Source organism: Arachis stenosperma, chromosome 3, assembly GCF_014773155.1.
Source record: "Arachis stenosperma cultivar V10309 chromosome 3, arast.V10309.gnm1.PFL2, whole genome shotgun sequence".
NCBI lineage: Eukaryota > Viridiplantae > Streptophyta > Magnoliopsida > Fabales > Fabaceae > Arachis > Arachis stenosperma.
The window spans coordinates 39,011,258-39,038,735 of record NC_080379.1 but is presented as its reverse complement, the minus strand read 5'-3'; the positions used below and the strand labels follow the sequence as shown (position 1 = coordinate 39,038,735).

At 34.4% G+C, this 27,478-nt stretch overlaps 4 protein-coding genes and 1 long non-coding RNA gene across 12 annotated transcripts; 3 read left to right on the top strand and 2 right to left on the bottom strand.

The window, feature by feature from the left end:
- Nucleotides 1-2,290: 2,290 nt before the first annotated feature.
- On the top strand, nt 2,291-3,226 carry LOC130965936 (uncharacterized). The gene has a single exon (XM_057890693.1). It carries the CDS (start codon nt 2,291-2,293, stop codon nt 3,224-3,226), a length of 936 nt encoding a protein of 311 aa, XP_057746676.1.
- Nucleotides 3,227-5,552: 2,326 nt separating this feature from the next.
- On the top strand, nt 5,553-7,789 carry LOC130969732 (uncharacterized). Its single transcript, XR_009081907.1, has 2 exons — nt 5,553-5,804; nt 7,326-7,789. It is a non-coding gene; the product is annotated as an uncharacterized LOC130969732 (long non-coding RNA).
- On the bottom strand, nt 7,685-10,933 carry LOC130969731 (annexin D8-like). The gene is made up of 6 exons (XM_057895594.1): nt 10,861-10,933; nt 10,608-10,753; nt 9,245-9,466; nt 8,926-9,138; nt 8,120-8,209; nt 7,685-8,035 (listed from the first exon to the last, which is right to left on the bottom strand). The coding sequence occupies exons 1-6, from the start codon at nt 10,931-10,933 to the stop codon at nt 7,829-7,831; spliced, it is 951 nt and encodes a 316-aa protein (XP_057751577.1). The 3' UTR covers nt 7,685-7,828.
- Nucleotides 10,934-11,181: 248 nt separating this feature from the next.
- LOC130967461 (uncharacterized) lies at nt 11,182-15,963 on the bottom strand. 7 transcript variants are annotated; one of them, XM_057892321.1, is made up of 8 exons: nt 15,530-15,963; nt 14,643-14,731; nt 13,542-13,713; nt 12,973-13,125; nt 12,603-12,696; nt 12,431-12,513; nt 11,831-11,984; nt 11,182-11,594 (listed from the first exon to the last, which is right to left on the bottom strand). In XM_057892321.1, exons 3-8 carry the CDS (start codon nt 13,695-13,697, stop codon nt 11,359-11,361), a joined length of 876 nt encoding a protein of 291 aa, XP_057748304.1. In that variant the 5' UTR covers nt 13,698-13,713; nt 14,643-14,731; nt 15,530-15,963; the 3' UTR covers nt 11,182-11,358. The 7 variants fall into 7 exon arrangements, with proteins under 7 accessions (XP_057748304.1, XP_057748307.1, XP_057748303.1 ...); XM_057892324.1 differs by lacking the exon at nt 14,643-14,731 and having other exon boundaries at nt 12,973-13,141; XM_057892320.1 differs by lacking the exon at nt 14,643-14,731.
- A 4,018-nt stretch (nt 15,964-19,981) lies between these two features.
- LOC130968772 (suppressor of mec-8 and unc-52 protein homolog 2-like) lies at nt 19,982-26,268 on the top strand. Of its 2 annotated transcripts, XM_057894224.1 has the most exons (12): nt 19,982-20,464; nt 21,421-21,556; nt 22,000-22,137; nt 22,286-22,335; nt 22,692-22,806; nt 22,942-22,990; nt 23,152-23,241; nt 23,850-23,918; nt 24,017-24,140; nt 24,600-24,955; nt 25,083-25,466; nt 25,704-26,268. In XM_057894224.1, exons 2-12 carry the CDS (start codon nt 21,510-21,512, stop codon nt 25,983-25,985), a joined length of 1,704 nt encoding a protein of 567 aa, XP_057750207.1. In that variant the 5' UTR covers nt 19,982-20,464; nt 21,421-21,509; the 3' UTR covers nt 25,986-26,268. The 2 variants fall into 2 exon arrangements, with proteins under 2 accessions (XP_057750207.1, XP_057750208.1); XM_057894225.1 differs by lacking the exon at nt 19,982-20,464 and having other exon boundaries at nt 21,336-21,556.
- Nucleotides 26,269-27,478: the final 1,210 nt, after the last annotated feature.

The following is a 27,478-nucleotide window of genomic DNA, read 5'->3' as shown; positions in this document are numbered from 1 at the left end:
ACCCAAGTTACTAATATTGTTGCCTAATAATTTTGTAGAGCTACATCTTTCTGATGAAGAAATCATGAACATCACACTTTCAAAGATTGAGGACAAACTTCAAGCAAATGGTAGGTCTCTAAAAGAATTTAAAGGCATGCTATACCCAATACTGGTGTTCTTGACGACATACAAGACCGCATTATAATGAATGAATTGAATTTTGACCTTCAAGCTCTCAAAATTTACTTAACCGACAACCTAACTAAGATGAACAGAGATCAAAAGATAGCATTTGAAACCATTCATGCAGTTGATAACAATGCTGGAGGCTTTTTCTTTGTGTATGGTTACGGTGGTACTGGGAAAACATATCTATATAATTGGTGCACGAAATTGTGATCCATTCTTTTCACAACTCAAACAATCCCCGGTAATGGCTCCAAAAACTTGGTGCTCAATACCATGGTCTAAACATAATTTCACAACTTCGCACAACTAACCAGCAAGTGCACTGGGTCGTCCAAGTAATAAACCTTACGCGAGTAAGGGTCGATCCCACGGAGATTGTTGGTATGAAGCAAGCTATGGTCACCTTGTAAATCTCAGTCAGGCAGATTCAAATGGTTATAGATGATATATGAATAAAGCATAAAACAAGGATAGAGATACTTATGTAATTCATTGGTGAGAATTTCATATAAGCGTATGGAGATGCTTTGTCCCTTCCGTCTCTCTACTTTCCTACTGTCTTCATCCAATCATTCTTACTCCTTTCCATGGCAAGCTGTATGTTGGGCATCACCGTTGTCAGTGGCTACAGTCCCGTCCTCTCAGTGAAAATGTTCAACGAACCCTGTCACGGCACGGCTAATCATCTGTCGGTTCTCAATCAGGTTGGAATAGAATCCATCGATTCTTTTGCGTCTATCACTAACGCCCAGCCTTCAGGAGTTTGAAGCTCGTCACAGTCATTCAATCATTGAATCCTACTCAGAATACCACAGACAAGGTTTAGACTTTCCGGATTCTCTTGAATGCCGCCATCAATTCTAGCTTATACCACGAAGATTCCGATTAAGGAATCCAAGAGATAAACATTCAAGCCTTGTTTGCTTGTAGAACGGGAGTGGTTGTCAAGCACGCGTTCATAAGTGAGAATGATGATGAGTGTCACATAATCATCACATTCATCATGTTCTTGGGTACGAATGGATATCTTAGAATAAGAACAAGCTGAATTGAATAGAAGAACAATAGTAATTGCATTAATACTCGAGGTACAGCAGAGCTCCACACCTTAATCTATGGTGTGTAGAAACTCCACTGTTGAAAATACATAAGAACAAGGTCTAGGCATGGCCGAATGGCCAGCCTCCCAATGATCTAAGAACTAGGCGTCCAAAGATGATCCTAAGATCGAAAATGATCCAAAGATCCAAAGATCCAAAGATTAAAAGATGAAAATACAATAGCAAAAGGTCCTATTTGTAGAGAACTAGTAGCCTAGGGTTTACAAAGATGAGTAAATGACATAAAAATCCACTTCCGGGCCCACTTGGTGTGTGCTTGGGCTGAGCATTGAAGCTTTCATGTGTAGAGACTTTTCTTGGAGTTAAACGCCAGCTTTTGTGCCAGTTTGGGCGTTTAACTCCCATTCTTGTGCCAGTTCCGGCGTTTAACGCCGGGCAGTTTTGAGCTGATTTGGAACGCCACTTTGGGCCATCAAATCTCGGGCAAAGTATGGACTATTATACATTGCTGGAAAGCCCAGGATGTCTACTTTCCAACGCCATTGAGAGCGCGCCAATTGGGCTTCTGTAGCTCCAGAAAATCCACTTTGAGTGCAGGGAGGTCAGAATCCAATAGCATCTGCAGTCCTTTTCAGCCTCTGAATCAGATTTTTTCTCAGGTCCCTCAATTTCAGCCAGAAAATACCTGAAATCACAAAAAAACACACAAACTCATAGTAAAGTCCAGAAAAGTGAATTTTAACTAAAAACTAATAAAAATATAATAAAAACTAACTAAAACATACTAAAAACATACTAAAAACAATGCCAAAAAGCGTATAAATTATCCGCTCATCAATAATACCCTATCAGCTGCAATAAGAAGCAACCATGGCATCATTCTTAATGTTGCATCCAGTGGAATTGCCTCGCTGTTGCTTCCAAATGGTCGAACAGCTCATTCAAGGTTCAAGATCCCGCTTGATTTGAACGAGAATTATGTATGTTGTATTAAGCAAGGTACTTCCCTTGCCAAGCTAGTCTGCAAATCAAAGCTTATTATATGAGATGAGGCACCTATGTTGAACAAACTATATTACGAAGCACTCGATAGATGCTTGCGTGACATTCTTAGGGGTGAAGCATACTACAATGCGGAAATGCCATTTGGAGGTAAAGTTATAGTTTTAGGGAGTGACTTTGGGCAAATCCTTCCTGTGATTCCAATGGGATCCCGCCAAGATATTGTTCAAGCATCAGTCAATTCTTCTTACTTGTGGCAACACTGTACTGTGTTAAGGCTGGCAATGAACATGCAACTTACTGTTGGAGTAAGTAACGAAGAACTTGAAGAAATTAGTAAATTTTCAGAACGACTATTAAGTATTGGGGATGGCTTGGCCGGGGATTCCACCGATGGAGAGTCGGAGGTACAAATTGACGAACAGATTTTGATTATTGATGCAGACAATCCATTTGACAACATGGTTGATTTTGTGTACCCAAACCTGTTGTCTAATCTAAACAACATGACATTCTTCAAAGATCGATCAATACTAGGTCCTACATTGGAAGTTATCAACAAGGCAAATGCTACAATAATGGATCGATTAGAAGGAGAAGAAAAGTTGTACCTGAGCTCGGATACTTTGTGTGTGGAGGAAGAAAACATGGAGTCAGATCTTGAGACACTTATACCAGATATTCTTAACGCTATTAATTGCTCAGGATTGCCTCCGCACAAGTTGACTTTGAAAGTAGGTGTACCAGTCATGTTATTACGTAACATTGACCAATCCAACGGGTTATATAACGATACAAGACTACAGGTGAGGAGATTAGGCAGCCACATCATCGAATGTGTTACATTAACAGGGGACAATGTAGGTCAAGTCGTGATAATCCCGCGCATGAACATGATCCCGAATAACCAAGCTTTACCATTTAGATTTCAGCGAAGACAATTCCCAATCATTATTTTATTTGTAATGACGATTAATAAATCTCAAGGGTAAACACTAAGCACAGTTGGTTTGTACCTTCCAAGGCCAATGTTTACCCATGGTCAACTCTATGTCGCGCTATCAAGAATAAAGTCCAAGATTGGACTAAGAGTCTTAATTTAGAATAGTGGTTGCAATTCAGCAAATAAAACTTTAAATGTTGTATAGAGATAAGTCTTCCAAAACATAACATGACTAAAATTCGTATTGACTGGTTCTTTTTTTGCCACATCTTAATCGAGAAATTGCATAGCTACAATAGTTTTGACAAACAAAATGTGTTTTCCTCCTCTTTTCGTGTAAGAACAAATTTTTCATACCCTTTATGTGTGTGTAGGGGGATCAACTTTTACTCAGATTGCAATATTTTTATAAATTTTATCATGTCAGATTGTGTCTTATTTTTAAGTCCAAATTTTTAAATTTAACACTCTTTATTATCCTTATGCAAATATTTTTCTATCATTTACTATTTTTGCATTTACATGTGCAATACTTGATGGATGTGTCACATAAAATTGTATATTTGCTTGTGGATTATTGGCCATCTTAATTTTTTTTTCTTTTTTTTTTCTTAGACTTTCCAACTATGGTCTTTGAAATAGTTTCCTCGCTTATCATTTTTTATTCTTCTAATTCATTCTTTATCTGCGTTTTTTTTTAAGTACTCTTATAAATGGTTGGCAATGTTGTCTCTTCATTTTTAAAAAATTATATGTTTGTCAAAATTCATGTAATTATAAAAATATTTTTCAGTTTTTATTTTAATAATCTCTATTCCTAAAGCATTAAAGTATATCTTTCTTCTACTATCTTATTGATGACATTCTATTTTTAACGGTGAGATACCTTCAAAGAACAGACATCACTAAATTGGATCGAGTATAACTAGATTATATTATTAGAGAGATACATTAAGTTTAGATGAAAACTATTGCCTTCATTTTCTTCATCAAGGAATTTTAACAGTCAAATTTTGCCGTTAAGTAACAGATTGAGAGTGACCTTTTTCTTTGTTACGTGGGTCACATTTTCCCCCAAAAGCATTTTTATTTTTCAAGGTGGTTATTAATTATGTACGTTTTATCTATTTAGTTCTTTTCTGAATTGTCTTTAACTTTTGGTTTCAGAATTTATGATTTTCTCCTAGAATAATTCATGGCTTCATTGATAAATCTGCTATTTGGGTGAGTTTTAATTATTTCTTATTTTTAGTGTTTTATTTTTGGAAACATTGCACTAGGTCTAGGAAAAATTAATGCGTTTGCATTGGATTTGAACTGGATTCTGCATTGATTTTTTGCTTTTCTCATTGTGGAAGATGGAGGATATTTGCTTAACTCTTCTACATTTTTAATTGTGGGTTTGAATTCTTTTAAATGGGACCGCTTCTCTTTATCTATTATCTATGACGACGTACTTAATATTATGAAATAGGTTCCATACTCATGCTCTAAAGGTATCTAATCATTTCAGAATATTTTGTATCAGAATTAGTTAGTTTCAAATCATTGCACTTTACTTAATGCATCCTTCTTCTTTTATTTTCTTCAATTTATTTTTCTAAACCATAGTTGTGTTGTTTCTCTTGGTTGATCAAATTCAAAGGTTTTACTATTTCTCTTTTAACATATACTGACCATGAAATTGAAGATGTCAAACGGTACTGAATATCAATGATACAATGAATAGAGGCATTATTAAAGAACGAGCCGCAGATGCACAAGTGGACAACAGATAAGAGAGCAACAGTGGAAAACTCTTAATATTACTCTGTGTGGCAGATTCTTAATGAAATAAATAAGTACGATAGTATATGTGCTAACATAATTTGTGTGATCTAATCATATTAAGCGATAGATGTGACTTGATTTATTATTCCCATGCATTGCACGAGCTATGCACTAGTTCTATCTGAAATATTGTGATGATTTTTTTTTTTGGACAGGACAGGTAATATTGTGATGATTAAGAGAGAAAAAAGAAGAAGATGAAATAAAATGTGTTTTGGATCTAAAAATGCTAAGGAAAAAACGGTTGGGCATGTTGGGCTGGTCTGAAAAGCCCAAAATAGCCCAGGTTCACCCTAATTCCCACACCTTCCCTCACTCAATGCCACCTTGTTTGTTTCCGTTCAGCCTTCAAACCCCAAAAGCCTCGATAAAGATGCATGGTTCTGAAAATCGGACCCTACTGGTCGGTCAAATCAGTTCAACTAAAATTCGATAATACAAGCGGTTCGATCCTCCATTTATAACCGCTCGAAAAAAAAAAAATCGCTAAAAAACTATCGAACCGACCAAGAATTGGCCGGTTGGACCGGACTGGTATCCGGCCGGTTCGGATAAAACGAATCCAGTGATCCACACGTGATCCAAACCCAACACCCCCCTCCCCTTCCTTCCCCCAATCATTCATTCATTCATGTCCTGGAGAACTCTGAATCGAAGAAGCCCTAGCCGGCTAGCCCTCCATCGTCGCTGCCTAACCTAGGTCCTCAGCGCCGCCGCTGCCTCCTCTTTCCCGTGTCGTTTTCATCTTCGCTGGCACGTCGTTTTCATCTTCGCTGGCTTCTCGGCACGGAACCCAGGTTAGTGGCCCTGCTTTCAATTCTTCGCCTCCGCTTCTTCCTTTTAATTTCTGAATGTTCGGTCTTTTTCTTTGTTTGAAGTTCTGAAATTGTTGTTCAATTTTTGTTCCATTTTTTTTGTAATGTTTTGTAAATTGTAATTGTCAACTGCTGATGGATCTGTCTTGTATTTGTTGGTTGCTGATGGCTGTAAATTTTTTTTTCAAATTTACTGATGGCTCGATGGCTCTGTTAGTCTGTTGCTTTCAATTCTTTGCTCTGTTACTGATGGCTCGATGGCTCTATTAGTTGCTGATGGCTCTTAAGTTTTTTGTTCAAATTTACTGATGGCTTTGTTTGTAGTTGCTGGTTTTGCTGGGTGAAGGTTTAGTGTTTTGGAATGTTTTATAATGTGCTAATGTTTGTAATTGCTGGCTTTGTTTGTAATTGCTGGGTGAAGGTTTAGTGTTTTGTGATTATTGGTTAATGTTTTCGTTTAGTGTTCTCTCTTTTCCAGATTTCACTTCTCTCTGTATTTCTGCATGTTGCTGAATTGGTAATCAATAAATTTGCCTTTTTGCTGTAAATCGGAACTTTACTAGGATTTGTTAAATTTGTTGCTGTAACTTAAATTTGTTGCTTCTCAGTGACAAAATCAGAACAGATTGCTCAGTCAGTGCTTGATTGATTGGCTTTGCTCACTGATTATATTTGATGATAAATTTTAAATTGATAACTTTTAAATTTTAAAGTTGCACTGCCTATGTTACTGATTCACTGTTCTTTCCGTGCTTTTTGTTGTTGTTAATCATTGTGATGAGCTTTTTTAAAATTTGCACTGCCTATATTACTAAGTGTTCCTGTAGTGCTTTTTGTTGTTGTTAATCATTGTGATGAACTTTGTTAAAATTTGCACTGCCTATGTTACTGATTCACGGATTCATCCCTCTCGTCATTATCATTGGCATGAACTCCGAACCAAAACCCCAACTCTCTGGATGAAATTGTAACGAAAGCTGATTGGAACTTTTTCTTCTACTTAAGGTATGAATCAGAATGATGAGGCCAAGTTGTGAATACACAAGTGTCAACGGACTATAATATATATTGAGTTTGTGACATTAGAAGGGTGTAATAATAACAATAATGGAGTCATGTTATTTGAATATTGAGGTTTAACATTTAAACTCTCAGCTTCTCAGCCCTGTTTGATTCTTCATCTCAGGCAATTGAATCGAATCAACCAGGCCTTCCTTTTTTTTTTTTTAGTTGATTCTTAATTTTTCTAATATATGTAGCTTTCTGAATCAAGTGGATCAGATTATGTAGTTTTCTTGATTTGGGATATTTTCGGAGACGCATTAGAAGAGCTATTTTATTATTATGTTTGCTATAATAATATTCACATGTTCTGGATGCTTGTGATTGTTTTGGTGTTTACATTTTCTTTTCAAGTTACTTGCTGTGGTTGTTCTTTGAGTTAAGACTTTGTATGTGTGTGTGAGAATATGTGATCATGTTGAATGCTGTTGTATCTAATAGGAGTTCTTGGAGTACCAGTGAACCGGTTGGACTAATGAACCAGTAAACCAATGACTAAAACGGTTTGGGGCTTTCACCGATTTGGGGCTTAAGGAAGCGAAGGATTTGGTCGAGAAGGTTCCTTGCGTCTTGAAGAAGGGTCTCACTAAGGACGAAGCTGATCCCATTCTCCTGAAGCTCAAAGATTTGGGTGCCACTGTTGTATTGGATTGATTCCCAATTCTTTTTTTTTCTTTTTGGTTGTAGAATCATTCATCACTTGCCTCCATAGCTCCATTTTCATTGAAATGTGATGATAATGTGTTTTTTAGTTCTCAAATACAAAAGTTATATGAACATAATAAGGACTTAGAACGATAATGAATAATTTTCACTATAACAGTAAAAAGAAACATGAACCAACCATGGTCTAAGTTTAAGAGAGTTTATTAGTTTATAACTTATTGTTATTATTTTCTGAAACATATCAGAAATTGTTTTTCAATATTAAATCTGTGGTGAATTCAGATACGGCCTAACAAAGCAAGAAGAAAATTCTTGTAATCTCCATCTGCTGATATGTTGTTAGTTACAAAATCTTCAAGGGTGACATTGTTCCTCTTAAAATAGAGATCCTTGATTTCTTTTAGATCCTCCTCTGCACGGGTGATTATAACTCGGCTAACACCATCATCATCAACTCCCAACTCATTCTTGGCATTGCGTAACACCTAAATAAAAGTCATTGTATCACATCTTAAGTTAAATAAAGGTTATTGAGCCAAAAGTAATTAATTAATGAGTTTAGTAATTACCCTGGCAAAGTATCTTTGGGGGTACTTAATGCAACGAATAGTTGTTCTCAGTGCATCTAAGTATTCATCACTTGGACTGGCTACTAATCCCTACAATTACCAAATGACACACCATTGTATTAACTTCATAATACAAATTCAAATAATAAGGTTATCCAATCACTCATATATAATAATTTATACTGAACCTCAGCATAGTATTTCGATTTGTTAATGATGTTGATTAATGAAATTGCATTTCCATTATATCCTCATTCTATTCTCATTTGAAGCTTTGTCTATTATAACTAAACTAGATATAATTGATTAATTGTGTGGACTGAAAAATTTAGATATGGAAGAGCCATAGTGTATATAGTATATACCATAAAATAGTTCTCACAGTGTGATTTACACATATATGAAAACATGCAATTCAATGAGGATGAAAGTTTTTTTGGGAGAGGGGTAAAAAGTCTTTTCAGTAGGAGTGAAAATCCCTGTGAATTGCAAGGAAATTTTAATGAATTTAAACATTATAACACATAGAGTAACACTTTTGTGAAAAAGAGTTTATCAAAAATTTCTTCACTTTTTATTCCCATCAAAAAGTTTTTTTCACCTCACGGAAATGCCCTAATCTATAATATTAATATTTCACCTTTCTAGTTCACATTTGTACAATACACCAATATAAGATCCATTTTAAAAAATAATGTAATTTTGTGTTGTTGTCCCCATTATTTTTGTGTCAAACCCTACATAATCTAAATTATTTTCCTTGTGCTATATTTGAAGAACAGAGTAACAACTAAAGCTAACATTACCTTGGTGATTGTTGAGCCATAAATGTTCCTAAAGGAATTGAAAGTGACACACAGCTGCTTCTTACTTCTTGTGCTTAAGATTCTAATGATTTCATCATTGCTAAAATCCTTCTTTTCAATTATTTGATGAATAATATTTGCTTCTGAAATAGCCACACTCTCATCAATTACATGTCCCTCATACCTGTAAGTGCTTACTATTGCAACCAACAACTGCATGAAAAAATCATAATTGTTAGTGTAAAAAAAGAACACAAAAAGGTGAATGACTTTAAATATTCATATTCATATTCAAGATAAAGAATAGTAGTCCACATACTCTCCTAATGTCACTAAATGTGTGAGAGGCCACATCTTCTTCAAGAGAGTGTTTGTATAGAAACTGGTATGAACGCTTTATAGCCAAAAGCTCTTCTGAAGTTCTAGTGCAACCAATTTCAATAATTATTTTATAATAATTTGGTGTTGCTTTCTCCAATGCTTCTTTAGCATATGCAGCATCTCTTTCAGCTGGTTCCATTGTCCAATAGCATAAACTTCTCTGCTTACAAACTTTGAACTCAGCTCAAATGACCATATGATAAATTCTTTTAGTGTGTGTTTGGATTAAAGATTGCAAATGAGAGTTTGTATAACGGGTGTTAACGTAATTTATGTTTAATAATTTTGTATCAAAGTAGATTATAGTAAAATGAATATTGTTTGGATTACATTATTCAAAATTACCTTTAGATAAAAATTATTAAAAATAGACATGAATTTATATCATTTAAAATCATATTATTTTAACATTGTTTCACTATATTTTTTTTGTTTGAAAACAACTTAAATTTATATGTTGAAATTTACTACTTTTTAAGTCATAATTTTTTTAGTACTCTTCTTTAATACTCTTTTTTTATTTAATTAATTTTTCTACCGAAATCAATAACTTATATTATAAAAAATAATAATAGTAAATAAAATATATATTAATTTAAGAATGCATAGTAAAAATTGTATAAAGTTCTATAAAAAAATATATATCAATAAAAATGATTAAAAAATTTATATGAACAATAAATACTAAAAATTTTATTAAAAATACAATAACATAAATTGATGTTTGCTTTAGAGAAAAAAAAGTTTGCCAAACAAAAAATCCTGATGTTTTAAAAGATTGAATATGCTTCTTGTGTTTTTAATACTAAACCAAACACACCCTTATTTATTATCTGATATAGTTTATTTTTATAATATAACCAAATTATCATAAAAAAAATTGGGTTAGTAATCATTGAAGAATGAGTTAACATTAAGATTATACTAATTTATTTTAGAATTTATATATAGGACACTTAATACCTTTATAAATATTAGTGTATCAATGTCACCAAAAAATATTAGTGTATCAATAAGCACGTTTTTTTATGGATCCTCTCTTTTATTTATTAAATGTGCGTATAAGTAATAAAAGTGGAATTAGTTGAGATGGAAAGTAATAATTTAACAAAAAAATTTTGGGTTTAAATCTTGAAAATAGTAAAAAAAAAAAAAAACCTATAGATTAAAAATAATAAAAGATATTTTAGATCCTTTACTATCATTATATAGAATATAGATATAGAAGTATAGACATTACCTTTAATTTTGGCAAGAAAATTTAAGGATGATTCCTAGTACAAAGTGTAAGATTGTATTACCTCAAATTTTCCTGAAACTTCACACTTAAGTTGTTGGATAAGATCTTGGTGATAAAGATCTAAATAAGCCTGCCTAAGAAGTTTTCTTTGTGCTTCATTTCGATGTGCTAATATGGATATTAGGGCTCTCTCATCAGTCCCTAATCCTATATATATTATACAAAATAAAATAAGAATTGTAATAATTATTAGATTTATATGTATTTTGCAACAATTGATATTTTGAAAGAATAGAATTGCAAAATGATGAAACCTTTGCATGCCCTCTTGATAGTTTCAGCATCTTCAATTGGAGAAGAATCTTTGGGAGCAACAAGAGTAGCCATTTGATTTGTTTCTTATCTTTTCCAATGCCAAGATTTGTGTGAAATGGTTAAGTTCCCATTTCTTCATTTTATAGGAGAGAAAGCTATAAAGCTGTTTCAGAATATTAAAGTAACATTCTTAATAACCGGACATGTTAAGGTTTTATCCTCTCATTCAATTAAGAAATTAACCGAAGCAAATGTTACTCCAAAAGGAAGTTTTTTTTAATAAATAATGATAACGGAATTAGCATTAAACAATGTTAATGTAGTGAAACAATGAACCAAGTGCATTATACTATTGTGAAACAAGAAGAGTGTTATTGATATTCACCAAAAGCATATGTTCAGGAATAATCAATGAATCAATGAATTCAACACTAGTCACTGATATCATTATTACATCTTATACTTAAATAAATCTTTAAAAAAAAAATTGATATGGGTTACCAAGGAATTTCTTGGCCATCCCAAGCAAAGAACTTGCCATTGTCATTACTCTTGACATTGTCAATGATGCTTAGCAGCTTTTGCACTGAGAACTCTTTGCTGAAGAGCTTCTCTTTCGGAACATTCTTCTGAAATGGCTTCGAGAGATCGGTGTCAACTGTGCCGGGATGCAGTAAAATGCAGACAATTGGATCCTTTTTTCTTGCAAATTCAACCGCAGCCGTCTTTGACACTGCCAACAGAAATATAAAGTTCATCAAGGTTGCCATTCAAACAGTTTTGGAAATTTCAAATTCAACTTTAAGGCCACTGAAAAACAAGAACTACAACTAGCAACTCATCTGCTACATCTGTGTAGAATCTTAACATACATGCATGATGAGACTAAGAGAGTTATCATATTGAAAATCCCATGACAATGATCATTTAAGAATTTAAAAAATAAAAAATAAAAAGTATAAGTCTTACATTGATTGAGTGCAGTCTTTGAAGATCGATACGAGTGCCAACCACCAAGATGATTGTCCCCAATAGATCCAACCCTTGCACTCAAACTGGCCACCACTGCAGTACTTCTTTCAGTGCCGAAGCCACCTCCAACTTTTAGAAGAGGCCACATGTGCTGATTTTTTAAATTCAAAGAATAATAGCATATTTCAGAATATATGTTCATAAAACTGAATAATGGAAAGAAATAAATAGAATACAGGACTAGACAGAAATAATGATGGTTGTCATTGGATAAAATAGTTCAAATCCTTATTTCTTAAATGGCCTTGATGAATCTATTAAAAGAAATCCTCCCATGATAAACAGAACACTATGGTGTTGCTTGATCCATGTCAATTTGGATTACATTGAACAAGAATGAGTTTTAAACTTTTAATCGTCTATTAAGGCCTTGGACAGAACTCTCCAACATAATAGCTAGCTTTTGTGGTGTGGTTCTCCAAAGGTCCTTATCAATCTTGAACTTCTGTTAATAGCAATGATCTTGAACAAAGATGCTCTCTCAAAGCCACTAGTAATGTAATTGCATGCAGATAAATGTAACTATGTCTTTGTTACCTTGATAACTAAGATAGGACCGACGGCGTTAATCTCATACGTAAGCATCAAGGCTGATTTTTCCAATTTGTTGAGTGATGTCTCTGTATTATAAAATCAGCTTTTGCCTGAGATTACAAAAGGAAGCTTCCATTTCAAGTCCAATACCAAAGAATGAAACAAAAACCATTACCTGGTTGTAATACTTGAGGTATGGAAAGAATGCCAGACGCATTAATGAGAAGGTTTAGATGGCCGTATGTCTCTCTAACTGACGATGCAGATGCCTGAAATCTTATGAATGAAACACAGCTTAGCAACTTATTCTGTTTTGGAATTAGTTAGATCTAGAAGTGAGCCACCATAGTGCCTAAAAGATTATATGAATTCGATAATTTCGTCAGCAAGTAGGCTTACAGGGGAACTGAAAATTCCATCACATACCAGATGCCAGCCTAATCCATTAAGGTTGGACTAAGTGGAAAGGTAAGTAGATTTAATGATTTTGCATTGATAATAGATTAGGATGGATATGTGGAATGTTCCATATGCATGCGTATGACCTGAATTGAAGTTTCAACAGTCAAATCCAAGGGCAAAAGTTTTAGACGATCAGCAAATTTATCTTTGAGCTGGGCAAGACCTGTTGAAGCATCAGGATTTCGGCAAGTAGCAACAACATGCCCTTTATCATTTTTCTCTAGCAGCTGTTTTACCTGTACAAGACAGAAACTGAAAGCAGTGTTACTATGCACCCAAGATTATTCACCTGAAAAAGCTGAGAATTGTGGAAGGACTTGTCTATTCCAAAGAAATAGGGCAATTCTCTCGTGCTGAAATTGCCAAATTGGTCCAAAAGCAAAGAACAAATCAAAGGGAGCAATTGATGGAAAACAACACTGATGAGTTATAATTTTTTATACAAAAACAATTTCTAAACCCAGAACTCTTATACATATGGTAAAAGTAAAACAACTCCAATTCTCACAAGTAATACTAAAACTATGATTTAAATAGCAACACAATATTATAAGAACAGAATTATCAATAACATAAAGGGAGCAAAATAGTAAGATAATAAAAAGATAAAATTTTGAGAATATGGGGAATGTAGAAAGAGTAAAGAACTCACAAATTCAAGGCCAATTCCTCTGGAAGCTCCCTGAACCATGGAAACCCCAGCATCAAATTTGAGAGAAGAAGAAGAAGAAAAGGGCCTTCGGGTGAGTGATAAGACTCGCGTGGCGCGTGACGATGCCATGAAATAGTTCTGGGTTGACAACTGCATCAAATCAAAGCTTGAACTGAAAAATGTTGAAGAAGCGTGGCTTGTTAATAACCATGAAAATTGTTGTTCACTTTGTCATGGAACATGGCAACGTCGTTACTCGTTAAAATCAGTAATGCATGTGCTGTTGTAATGGGTCTCTAATACTTTAGAATATTAAATAAATTAAGTTTTAGTAAAATAGAAAAATAAATTAATCTCTTATTTTTACAATCTAATTTATCATTATAATTTAGTATCAAATAATTTGATAATATCCAAATTAATTTGAGATATCGTCCTTTTTTTCTTTTTCTACTTTTAACTAAATGTCTAAAATATGTACTTTTGTGTTTTGGACACATTTATAGAGATCAAGGTTCTGAGAACTAGACCGGTCATCAAACTGTTCTAGTCACTGATTTATTGGTTTACTGGTCCAACCGGTGGTCCAATTGAAAAAACCGTTTTAGAATAGAATAATAAATTATAAAAATGCAAGTATTAAGTTGAGGGTATAGGATAGTATGAAATTTTTCTAATGAAGTACAATTCCTCGTCAGTACACAAAATGTTAAAAGAAATATCTGACAAGAATAGGAAGAATATCAAATGAATTATCATAAATCCAACTAAAAATAAACATAGTACTTGGATAAATAAATTTGATAACATTATTAATAACAAAGTTGGTAGTGGACTAGTGCTAGAAAGGCTTTCACCAAATGAAAGTGCATACAGGCTTTAAGAGACAATAGACTTGGGTTTGTGCAGCAGCATTTTGGATGAGTTGCTTTGAAGACCATTTGGTGAAACTAAACTTTGAATAGGTACAATACAGGCTTCAACGAATGCTCATAACACACAAAGACAGTTTCTCAAAGATACATAAATAAGTGCTCATCCTCTGAAAATAATCATCTGAATTGGTATAAGGCAGGAAAAAATGACCATAAATCTCTTTACCCAAGTCAAAATAAACAACCATATCTGAACTCAACAATCAGCATTCAGCACGAAACATTACAAAACATTAACCAATAATCACACTAAACCTGCAACCAGCAATTACAAAACAGCAACAAACATTAGTACATTATAAAACATTCCAAAACAGTGATGACATTAAACCTGCATAGTAAATAATCTCAAAGACAATGATTACCAATATCCAGCAAATAAACAATAAATACACAACAACAATTTAGCAAATAAACAAGAACATGACCTAAATAGAAAATCCAACAAATTAAGTCGCAGCAACCTAACAATATGGAAAATTAAAACAACAGCAGCCCAACAATTTAGCAAATTATCAACTTAACAAGTTCAAGAACATAAAATCACAACAAAAACAAAAAAAATTAAAAGTAACAGAAGGAGACAAGAACAATTAGCAAATTAACAAGTTCACAATAACAATTAAAATCTACCAGAAGAACACTAATGCAAGTGGAATCATCATGCTAATATGTTTTCTGCAAAGATGTTATTGGTGCAGCTAAAATTTCTTAATTACTATGATCCAATTATTCTAATTTCACATGCAATCAACTTACTAAGTTTCTAAAAGCTAGAAATTATAAAACCAACCAGAAATATGGTTAAAGCATTTCATCAAACATGTTGAGTGGGGTAAAATTAAAACGAAATAAGAGAATTCAAAGCTTAATTTCAATGTGACAGAGAAGAGAACATAACTATTGTAACTTTAATTCAGTCTACGAAAAAATCCAAACCACTTCCAAATCAAATAATTACTTATTGTAATAGAAATCAGAAGATGCAGAGTTTGAAGAAGAGTATTGGTGTTGTGTGAGTGTATTGTCTGGTAGCGGGTTTAGGGAACTCACGGCGACAAAAGAGAGCAGTTCGACGGCTGGGTGGAGCGCGCGGGTTGGTCGCAGAGTTTGAAGCGGAGCAACGTGGCTTCCAGACGAACGCGAACTCGAACGGTGAACAGCGAGTGAACGCGAACGGTGAATGCCGAGCGAACCTGAACGGCGAAGAACGCGAACGAAGACGACAGCTGAACGAAGACGTGAACGTAAACGGCAAACAAACGACGACGGAAGGACTGCTGAGCAGACAAAGACGACGGACGCCGAGCTCGAGGAAGCAGCCGCGAACGGTGACAGCGAACAGGGGTTGAAGACTTGGAGCACGAGGGAAGCTAGATGACGGATGGCGAACTTTGAGTGCGACGGACGGCGGCAGTATTCCACTCCTTTGCGGCGGTGGTGTAGGCTTACAGTGCCAGGGTACGTGTGATTTCTTTCTAAATGAAAGAAAGGGAGAAAAGGAGAAAGAAACGAAGGACCTTCCCTTTTTTGTGTAAACCGGCCGGGTTTTGGTTCGATTCGACCGACCGGTTCTTGTCCGATTCAATAGTTTTTTACCAGTTTTTTGATTACCAATTTTACATGCCTGACCGAACCGTTAATATTGCCAGTTCGTGATTAAATCGGTCTGACCGATCAATCCGGTCCGATTTTCAGAACATTGCATCCAGGTGCTCTTTACCTTTTGACGGGCAGCTATAGCATTTAGATCTCTTCTTCTTAAAGGTCAGCTTGCCTGCTTGTGTTCCTTTCCTTATTTTGTTGTATTATATTGTTGGGTGTTTCCGTTTTTTTCATCTCCCATCCCAATCATTTGGTTATCAGTATGCCTTGCTTACCACGTTCTTTTTATAGTTAAAAATCGAGCAATTTTAAAAGTAAGTTTCTCTATTGCGCATGATTACCAAAAGCAAAAGAGATGCTCTAAACATAAAGTAGATTGAATTTGATATGGTGGCTTGCTTATGCTTTTTTATCACGTAGTTTTTCACTATGATACTAATAAAATATTCTGCCTCAGGTGTTAAGGTTTCAGAAACAATAACAAAATTCAGTGCGAAGAGAGGATCTGCTACTCGAAAAGCTGGGAAATGGAAAGAAAGTCTTGCAATTGATCCGGTAAAAATGGCACGAGAAAAGTTACAAACAGCGGCAAAGGCGGGATGTGATCTTGGATTCAAATGGCTTGCTAGGTTAGAGGAGGAAGAGAGACTATTAATTACTAAAGGGTATTCGGATTCAAATAATGTGTCCAGTTAGTTTTTTACAACTGAGCTGATCCAATATGATTTATTATCGAAATTGAGTATTCTCAAAGAAAGAAATGAAAAATAATTGGATGTACTTGTGTTTTCTTTTTGTATATATTCATAATCTTATTTTAAGACTAAGACTAACCGAACAATTTTGGAGTTCACTTATATTTTTTAAAAATATTTCTTGTAAATTGTAATGATGGAAATAAAACACGATGAGTCTCTTAAGATATTTTATAGTACACTTTGTATTTTGTTTGATAATTTTGCATATATTTGAAACACTAAATATGTATGAGCTAAATTGTGAATAACTTCCATTTTTTCTATGTAAGCAGTCAAATTTGTATGAGTTAAATTGTGAAACCAAAATTTTTTATTCTTCCGCAATTATTATCATGTACTCATAAATTAAAAATAAAAGAAATAAAAGCATGAAAATCTCTTTAATTTTCGACCTTTCTTTTAAATCTATCCAACCTTCTATGGCTATATGTATTCTCACATTTTTGTTTTCCTGTTTTCAATATTCCAACCTTGACTACTAAGGCTTGTGTGTTTGTTTGTTTTCTTTTTAATTTCTTTCAATGGATTATATTTGATAACATAGAGTGCTCTTAATTATTAATTATCCTCTCCTTTATATCATCACACAAAACATTATCCACTTCGCATATTATATATCAAATTTCTCAATATATGAAATAAGATTAGTAGTACCTTTAATCATAAAAGGTACCAAACAAATAGCATATTCATTCCCATGTGTTATTATATGCAGACATAATATCAGAGTTTTTATAATTTAAAACTTTAGAATTTGATCTAAAAAAAATATCTATGTAAAAAAATTCATGCAAACCTAAAAAGATGTTGTTACGTAAAAGTACGTATTAAAGTAGATATGGTCATTTATATACCTCCTATCATCTTAAATTTTGAGAGAAGCGATTTCATGACTCTAACCAATACCTATAGCGTTTAGGTAACTATTAAAATAATAATGAATATAAAAAATAGTAAGTTTTATGCAACTATATACAAAATCTTCTTTCAGTTAAATCATCAGTGTCATCCGTGTATTCATATGTTGCTTTGGTCCCTCTGGTTCACCTTTTTAGGATCAACCGCTTTGGTATGGGCTTTACGTGGTCATAAGTCATCATGAAAAAAATGTGTTTACATGGATAGCCTCTTCGTTCCCAAAAACCACAACGACATTCAAACTTTATTAGTATGTGGTCGACCAGTGTAACAAAATACTCTCTGGGGTTATCATACTCCTCCATAGTATACACCATTGTGATCGATATCCGTTATCTACTAACAAAGTTTACCACACCAATAGCGTTAATCTCTTTTTTAACTTCTATAAAAATAACTCGTGTATACACATTGGCAACATATCTCTCAAGTGGATCTAAGCAAGTCATCATGACTGACATGCTATATATGAATTAAATTGGGTTAGAAGCTCGTTGTTGTTGTATTTCTGGACAAGCAACTCAAGGTTTTGATTTCTGAATAAGTTTAGGAATACTATGCCTAGAACTTAGGAGTTTTTTCACGTTTGCATTGATACCTGCACAACTCAAAATTGTCCTGAAACATGCACAAAACTTGTGTCACAAGTAAACATTGGCCTACATCTCCCTCTTTTTGTACCTATGTGTTGTCCATAGTTTTTCAACCAATCCGTACTCATCTGCCGCTTGTGTCCAATTCCTTTCAAAATTATCAATTCCCATATTAGCATATAGTTATTTAGAGAACACCTAAAATATTTCATCATTTGAGTTTAATGTATGCCTTGCTCTTGGAAATATTCCTTGAACAGATGCAATCATAGCGTCATTCCCGTCCGTGAGAACAGCGGAAGGAACCTTGTTGCACATCACTTGTAACAAGTTTTGTAGCATCCACGTGTAGGAAGGAATACTCTCGTCCAAAACAAGCCCAAACCCAAAGATTATGGTCTGCTTGTGATTATTCGACCTGGAGAATAAAACCAGCGGTCTTTTAGAATAGCCACGTAATATAACTGTTGATTATCCGTCATGGCTTCCTTCGGTACACTTCTTCATCAGAATATATCTCGTGAGTTACTGTTATTAAGAAAAAACTTGGGGCAATTATAAATTGAGAGATTGAGACTCGATGCAAGTTGGAATATCACTTTAAAATTTAACTAAAAAACGAGATTAGAAATAAAAAAATTAAAATTTAAGTATTTTTAAATTATAAAATTTAAAAGTATGAGCATAGTTGTAAGAATTGGACCAGACCGACTGATTGGATTAGAAAACTGATGAACTGAATTATAGGTCAGTTCGGTTGAGTCATCTGATCAAACAAGATAAAGAGCCGAATCGAATTGATTCAAACCATCCATTTATGGTAAAAACTGGCGAATCGGCGTTTTGCAAAAACCTAGCCGGTTTAAAAATTTTATTTTTTTTCCTTCCTCACACGAAACAACATCGTTTCATTAAGAGAGAGAGAGAATAGTCCTAACCTTAAACGACTGCTTGAAGGCTTCTCTTCCTCACTATTTCACCAGTTTCTAAGTCACTCTCAATAGCATTCCAACTCTAGAACTCGCGATCGCCGACCGGCTCCTCTGCTTCGTCTCGTCGGCTCCGGTGCGTCTCTGACATTGCGCCGTAGCGTTTGTGGCTACCAAGCAACCTTGTTGTCGCGTCTCCGTGCTCCGCGTCCTCGTCTTTCGCTGCTGCCTCCCCCTCCCTCGCTAGAGTCTACCTTGTGCTTGGACAGGTTGGTCTTTTCTCTTCTCTACCTTCGTGTCTTCGTGAAATTCACTCTCAGTTTTTATTTTTTTTATTTTTTGTTTAGTTATTCAATTGGGTTATACTTTGATGAGTGAGTAATTGATTAATTATGTTGATTATGAATCTGTATAATGTTGATTTGAGTTTGTCAATTTTTTATTCTTGTGGTGGAAGAAAAGATAAACCAAAGTTCTAAAAATTAGACCGAATTATCCGATTCAATCGGATTAACATAGAACCGATCTTCTAACCGGTCTAATTGACCTCTAAAACCGTCTTTTAAAAATTGGTTATAAACTAGTTGAACCGGAAATTAACCGATGAACCGACAAAACCGGGCAGGTTTTTTGAAGGCCCGGTTCTCCCCTTCAACATCAAAACGGCGACCCCCTCTCTCTTCTCTCTGACTCTCACATTCTCAGAATCTCAGTTTCTCACCAAAATTCCTAATTTCCTAACCCTATCAGAGTAAACACCGCTGCCACCGTCAGCCCGCAGCCGCCTGCTCGTCGTGAATCCCCACCAGCCACCGTCTGCCCCCCAGCCGCCGCCACTCTTCTCTTCCTCACCGTCTCTGTGCTCAACGCGAAGCCCCACCTGCCACTGTCACCCTCCAGCCGCCGCCATTCTTCTCCTCCTCACCGTCTCTGTGCTCGTCGTGAAGCCCACCTCCGTCATCGTAGTCGTCGGCAGTGACAGACGGTGCCGTCGTCGTCGTCCTTGATCCTCTTCTCCTCCATTTCATGCGAACGGTTGCTCGATCCTTTTCAAGCGCGTCCTCTCCTCCGTTAATCTTTGCCCGGAGCCTCGCCGTGGAATCTCTGCTCGGGGCCTCGCCATCGCAAACTGATCCTCTTCCGAGCTCACTCTGTCACCGCCGTTCCTCCCTCGGCGTGTCTCCGGTAAGCCACTGCTTCTTCAGTTTCAATTTCTAAGATTCTGGCTTCTGAGTTTTGTTTTTGTACTAGATTCTGAGTTGGGATTGGGTTTTGAATTGGGTTGTTGCTTATGTGATTCTGAAACTTCTTGGGTGTTAAGTTTGGATTGTTTTGGTTAGTTTTTCTGTTTATGGATTTTGGATGTTGAGTTTTCTGTATTCTGAGATTTTGTTGTTAAATACTTGATTGAAAGATTTTTGTTGAAATTTGCTGTGATTCTAAATTTTTTTGTTGCTTATGGTTTGAAATTTTGTGCAAGTGTAAGTATGTGATTCTAAATTTTTATTGCAATGAGAATTCTTGCTGATTATTTTGTTATAATTTATAAGTTAATTAATAGTTTTTTATTTTATAGAATTTTTAATGATAAAATATGGACAAATGATTATGTCAAATTATAAAAATTTTGAATTTTGTTAGTTTAAAAATTATTAAATTTGTATATTTAAAATTGTATATTGAGTTTTTAATAATTTTATTATTATTTAATCCCTATCGGTTCAATGACCGTACCTTGAGATAAACACCGAGTTCTTTTGTGTGAAATAGTGATTCTTGATATGCAATTGCAACTTTAAATACCACTTTAAAATTTAACTAAAAAAAATAAAAAATTTAAAAAAATTAAAATTTGAGTATTTTTAAAATTATAAAAATTAAAAATATGAGTAACTTTTATAATTATAAATAATTGTTAACTGATACATCAACGTTTAATCTTAACGTTAGATAACTCAATTGATAATTTTTCATTTTTATCAAAATTAATCATCTTAATTTTTTTTTGTCGATAACATTTTTATCAGGGTCTAAATCTTTTCATTACTAAATTACTACTGAATCTGTTAGTCTGTCTATAGGAAGGACATAACCGTAATTTAAGTTTGCTCCAAAAAACTTCACGATTCTTTTTGGTTCAGCTTCAAGCGCAAAACCCTAACCACGGAGTTTTCGAACGAATTGGGAATCTCAGCTTGATTTCAACCCCGGACATAATCACACTACACCAATGACTGCTTCGAAGAAGAATTACAAAGAGAAACCTATACGTCGCAAGTAAGTCATATCCAATTCATGTTTATCGTAAAAAAGGTCTTTTTTTTTTTGGTGTACCATTGTTTTTACTAGCTCTTCCGTGTTTCTGGGCAACATTTTTGCCAATTCTACATTTGTCTTCATTGATTGGTTAATATTCAGGTATTAGAATATAAGCTTGAAGAAGGTAACTATGCCTTTCCACCGTTTTGATATTTAGGATGATTAGCCCTTGTATGAATGGATTTCCGACATCAATGAAGCTTATTCAGGAACTTATTTACATTTGTTTATTGCAATGATTGCCAAAGATAAAAGGGGAGAATTTTCACTCGATGAATACCTTTATATTTGTAGTTTGACTTATCTTTATTGAGTAGAGTGAACAAAAAATGGAGGGTTGCTTAAAAGTTTGCGTCGTGTATATGATGTGCATACTTACTCTGATACTGGAAGTTGCACAGGGAAGAGAAACCAGAAGAACCAGAAACACCAAAATATAGAGATCGTGCTAAAGAGCGTAGAGAAGATCAAAATCCTGATTATGAGCCTACAGAGCTGGCATTTCACGCTGTTGCTCCTCCTGGTACTGTAGATTTAAGGTGAGTTTTCTACTGTTTATGTTATATTTGTTATCTAATATCACATCATTCATCTTTTAGTTAACTCGGCCAAAATAAGATGAAAAGAAAAAAAAATTATGCTACCTGCCATTGCTTAGTCTACTAACAATCTGGTAATGTTTTGAAGGTCAGCTGATGCACACAAATTATCCATTGAAAAGAGCAAGTACCTTGGAGGTTCGCATTCATACTCTTAAATATGATTGAGTTTTGCCATATTTTTCACAAAGAAATTAGTATGATAGTATGTTTTTGATTGTTTTCTCTAAAGCTTTTGATATCTGGATTGTTACAAGGTTCTTTGGAAGTTGAAATGTAGGATTCCAGTGCCATGTGCATCCATGACCTTTCCCTTTCTGTTGTGTTATTTTTGTTTTTTATTATATCGCCCTAGAATAGAGTTTTTGCCTCTACTATTGCAGACATGACTGTAAAGTCAATATATATGTGAACAATATTTAATGTAACTTTTATTGAATATTGACTTACTTATGCTAAAAACAGAACATGTTGCGTTTATTGCTTTTGGGCAGGTGATGTGGAGCACACACATTTGGTCAAAGGTTTGGATTATGCATTGCTGAACAAAGTTAGAAGTGAGATTGACAAGAAGCCAGATTCTGTGGATGATGTTGAGGGGAAACCTAGGTAACTTTAGTCCAGAAGTGTCAGTGATAGTGATCATTTTATTGTAAATCTGTCAATTAAAACATTATTAATTATTATTTGGTTTTATTTTTTAATGAATCTAAGTTTTACTACCTGCTTTTGATTTGCCAACAGAGCATCTAAGGAAGACCAACAAGTCTCAATTCGCACATCAACTGCAAAGGTTCTTTACTTTTGTTGAATATTTACTGACAATATGAACTAAGCTTTTCCCCCTCCTATTTTTATCAGTTTGAATGTGAAGTTTGTGCTCCAATTCATGAATTATTGTTGCTTGCTTCTATTAATATGTTTCAATTCTTTAATTTTTTTTCCTCCTTTCAGTCAGTTTATCAGTGGATAGTGAAGCCTCAGACCATCATAAAGACAAATGAAATGTTCCTTCCAGGTCGAATGACATTTATTTTTAACATGGTGAGAATTTCCATGTACTTGATAATTGACGTGGTTTTGTTCTTTATGATATGAGACTCATGGTTATTGTAATTCATGCTTTGTTTGTGCAATTATTTGTTTATCATGCTTGGTGTGGCTATTAGCATGTTTGATTGCAAGTACATGCATATTGGGCAATATACAGCTTTCATCTTGTGTATCCTTGCGGTAGTTGCTTATCTCCTAGTGAATAGGTTCTTTAACCTAGTTTAAGTCAGTATACCATGTGGGGACATTCATTAGACTAAGCATCTTGGCTGTGGATATTATATGTCTCTCTCTGCCTCTTTCTGTTTCTACTCATGTCTCTACGACTGTAGGTTGTCCAATGTAGCATCATATGCATGGACAATCAGATATGGAATGTTTGAGACCTTTAGCTAGCTGTTGCATCCTGATTCACTTTAATTACATATGTTGATAATTATAAACAATAATGGGCGAAAGGTTAAATGGGGTAGCTATATTGACACTTTTAGGTTTACAACTCAAATCGATGGAACGGTTAATATGATCCTTTTCCAGCTTATTTGTTACTCTCTAGAATAGAAGCACTTTTCTGACAGATTTCAGCTTTTGTATGTCAGGAGAGTGGATATGCTCATGATATTCCAACGACCTTGCACCGTAGTAAGGCTGATTGTCCAGTACCGGAGGTTTTTTATCTTGCCGATTCCTCTGTGGCACTTTTTCTCTGCATTTTATAGCTTGCCTAGCATGTGTCGCCTCATGTACATGCCCTTATTTTTCACAGGAAATGGTTACAGTTAGCGTTGATGGATCTGTTCTAGATCGGATTGCTAAAATAATGTCATATCTTCGTCTTGGCTCTTCTGGGAAGGTTTTGAAGAAGAAAAAGAAGGAAAAAGATGCAAAAGGTAATAACTGCAATGAGCAGTTCATCTGGAATTTTTGGATGTTATTGTGTAGAGTATATGCTTTATTGTATCAGGTAATGCAATTTCATAAAATCTTCTCTTGCAGTATGGTTTACTGAAATTTATCTGACTTTGTTCTAATTATGTTACAAACATCATATTATGATGCTGTTCTTAAGGTCCTTTTTTTATCTTTGTATTTGCGAACATTTTTGTTTGTTCAATTGATCGTGCTTATACTTGAGTCGATTATATAAGTTGTATTTAACATACATCAATGGTAAGCAGTTTTATATTTTTTACTTTCCTCCTTGTTCATTTTTAATGTCAGAGAAACTTTCAGGGAGATGTTGGAGAGGGAGGCTGCTACCCTATCTTTTATATAGTCATATATTTCTGATAATTTATTGGAAATTTTAATAGTTAATGTACTCTTGGCACCATCCATTTTGAACACAGGAAAGAATTTGGCTGTTGGTAATGGATATGATGAAGAGAATTCATCAAAGGTTGAAGGTGGGAGGGCAAAGAATCAAACTGAAAGAGAGTTCATCCCACCACCACCACCTCCATCGAAGAAAAGTCATGCTAATTCAGGAGAGAAACAAGGCCCAGCTGTTGCTAGAGCAGAAGATGATGACATCTTTGTTGGTGAGGGTGTGGAGTATGACGTACCTGGCAAAGACTTGAGCCAAAGTCCTCTCTCTGAGGACATGGAAGAGTCTCCTAGGAACAAGGACAAACCTTCATATTTTGCTGAACCTACTTATGGTCCTGTGCCACCTGCTGCACTCCCTCAAGCATGGCAAGAATCGGTAAGTTGGTGAATATAACTGGAAATTTCATGTTTAGTACCTTGTCTTCACCCTAATTTTTAGAGAAATATTAGAGTGTGGCTTTTGAGTTGAGTTTCTGCCCTCATTGATCTGACTCTTGTCTCAGAATGAATATGATGTTATGCAAACACAAGCCTTGGCTGGTGGCTACCAAGGAGAGTGGCAGGAGTACCAGTATGCTGAACAGCTGGCTTACCCTGATCAATACCTTCAGCAAGATATGCAGACTTATGATTTGCAAGCGGGTTTAGATATGCCACAAGATCCGCGTTTTATGACACAAGAAGAGAAAGATCGAGGTTTGGGATCAGTATTTAAGCGAGATGATCAGAGACTTCAACAACTGAGGGAGAAAGATGCCCGAGAAAAAGACCCCAATTTCATTTCTGAGAGTTATTCTGAATGTTACCCCGGGTATCAAGAATATAACCGTGAAATAGTGGATAGTGATGATGAAGATGACTTGTCCAAAATGGATATGGGTGGGAGGGTAAGTAATTGCATTGACAGTTACCTTATTTTCTTCTTATTAAACTGGCTGCAATGTTTTTCATTTATTTTCAAGTATATTATATGTTTTCCTAATTTCAGAAAACTATAAATATGAAAACATATAAATAATGATTATACTAATTTTTTATTCTCAAGATGACCCTTTGAGAAGAATCATCATGTTGATAACCTGTTTGTATTAAAAGTGATAATAATGAAAATGTGCATTGAACAGGCAAAGGGTCGACTTCATCGTTGGGACTTTGAGACCGAAGAGGAATGGGCCACTTACAATGAGCAGAAGGAAGCAATGCCAAAGGCTGCATTCCAGTTTGGTGTGAAGATGCAAGATGGCCGGAAGACGCGGAAGCAGAACAAGGACCAGAAGCTCAATAACGAACTGCACAAGATCAATAAGATACTTGCCAGAAAGAAGATGGAAAAGGATATGGACGGTGATGGTGGGGGCCCCCACTATGATGATGAGGTACAACCTGGAAAGAAGCTTCGAATATGAACGAGCCTTCCATTTGTAACCAAAGATGATGAGAATAGAGTCATTTCTGGTTTCCTGCTATAGAAATCTTAGTAGTTAATACTTAGTTTGTGTGAGTTTGAGGTTTTGTTATTCTTGTTTGTCGTCTTTTTTTTTCCCCCTCTCTCCAAAGAGCCAAGATAAGTGCCATCTAATGGGACAATAATCTACAGAGCTGTAAATTGAAACTAGTTCTAGTATTTACGCCTACAAGTTTCTTCGAAGGAGGATGGAAATGAAGAGTACTGATATATGTGGCTGTCCATTCTGTCATCTGAGAAACCATAATCTTTTATTTTTGGTTATTATACACTATGCACACACCCTTCACTCACACACACTATGGGTTCTTAAACTACATACAGATATGCCATCTATGCTAGGTTTCTGCTGTGAGAAACCATAATCTAATCATCAAACTCTGTTGTTATATTCTATACCCCTAATAATATCCTTGATAAAATTGCTCTGTCCAAACTTTATCTAAGGTCATTTGTAGGCAATTTCCCCTAAGGAGCTAACAAATATGGTCAGCGAAAAACAAAGTTGAGCAAAATATGTCAACCAAAATGTATGTTTGGGAAATATCTAAAAAGCCCAGAGAAGCTGCTTCTGTAGAAAACAAACACGTTTCCTTAGTTAAAAGACTAAAGATAGATTAGAATGAAAATAATAATTTTAAGCTAAAAATAATAGCCTAATAGCAAGAATAATATTGTAAATGTTATCATTATAAGTTAAAGTTGATTATTCTAAAAGTGTAATGATTTTAGTAATGTTACAGAAAATAATGTTAAATAATATGAACAATTGTTTCATATTTATTTTTGTAATTATAGCATTTTTTTAAAAAATTCTTTAATATATTTTGAAAAAATTAATTTTGATATAATGACAATATAAAGAATTTTGTACGAGCAATTAATTAGATTCATACATTTAGGATGATATTAAGTTTGAAAATTAGTTATTTTTTTGTAATACAATTGGTTGTATATATAAAATTCTTTTATAATGAGAAAGAATAAAAATTAAATTATATTTTAAATACAATAAATGATCTTGAAACCGTTTTTCCAACTAAGGTATCCACACATAAATTGATTATTATATAATAGATTATTTTAAAAAACAATTATAAAAATAAATAATTATTGAAATAAGTTTGATTTCTTACCATTTCTAAACATATCCTAGATTTATTTTAGCTGAAAGGACTAATTCAGAGTTGAGGAAAAAGCAGAAAAATTGCTGTGACTCATCTAAGGCCATAGATTTATTTAAGGAAAAAACCGATAAAAGTGGTTTAGTGATGAAAAATTTTATTAATATGTATGAGATTTTAAATTTCACTTTTATTATTACTAATGTATCTAAAAAAACATTATTTAAATTTATTTGCAACCAACATATTTTTAATTATTTCTGTAGTCTATGACTCTCCGTATGTAATTTAATTATATGTATATTTATCT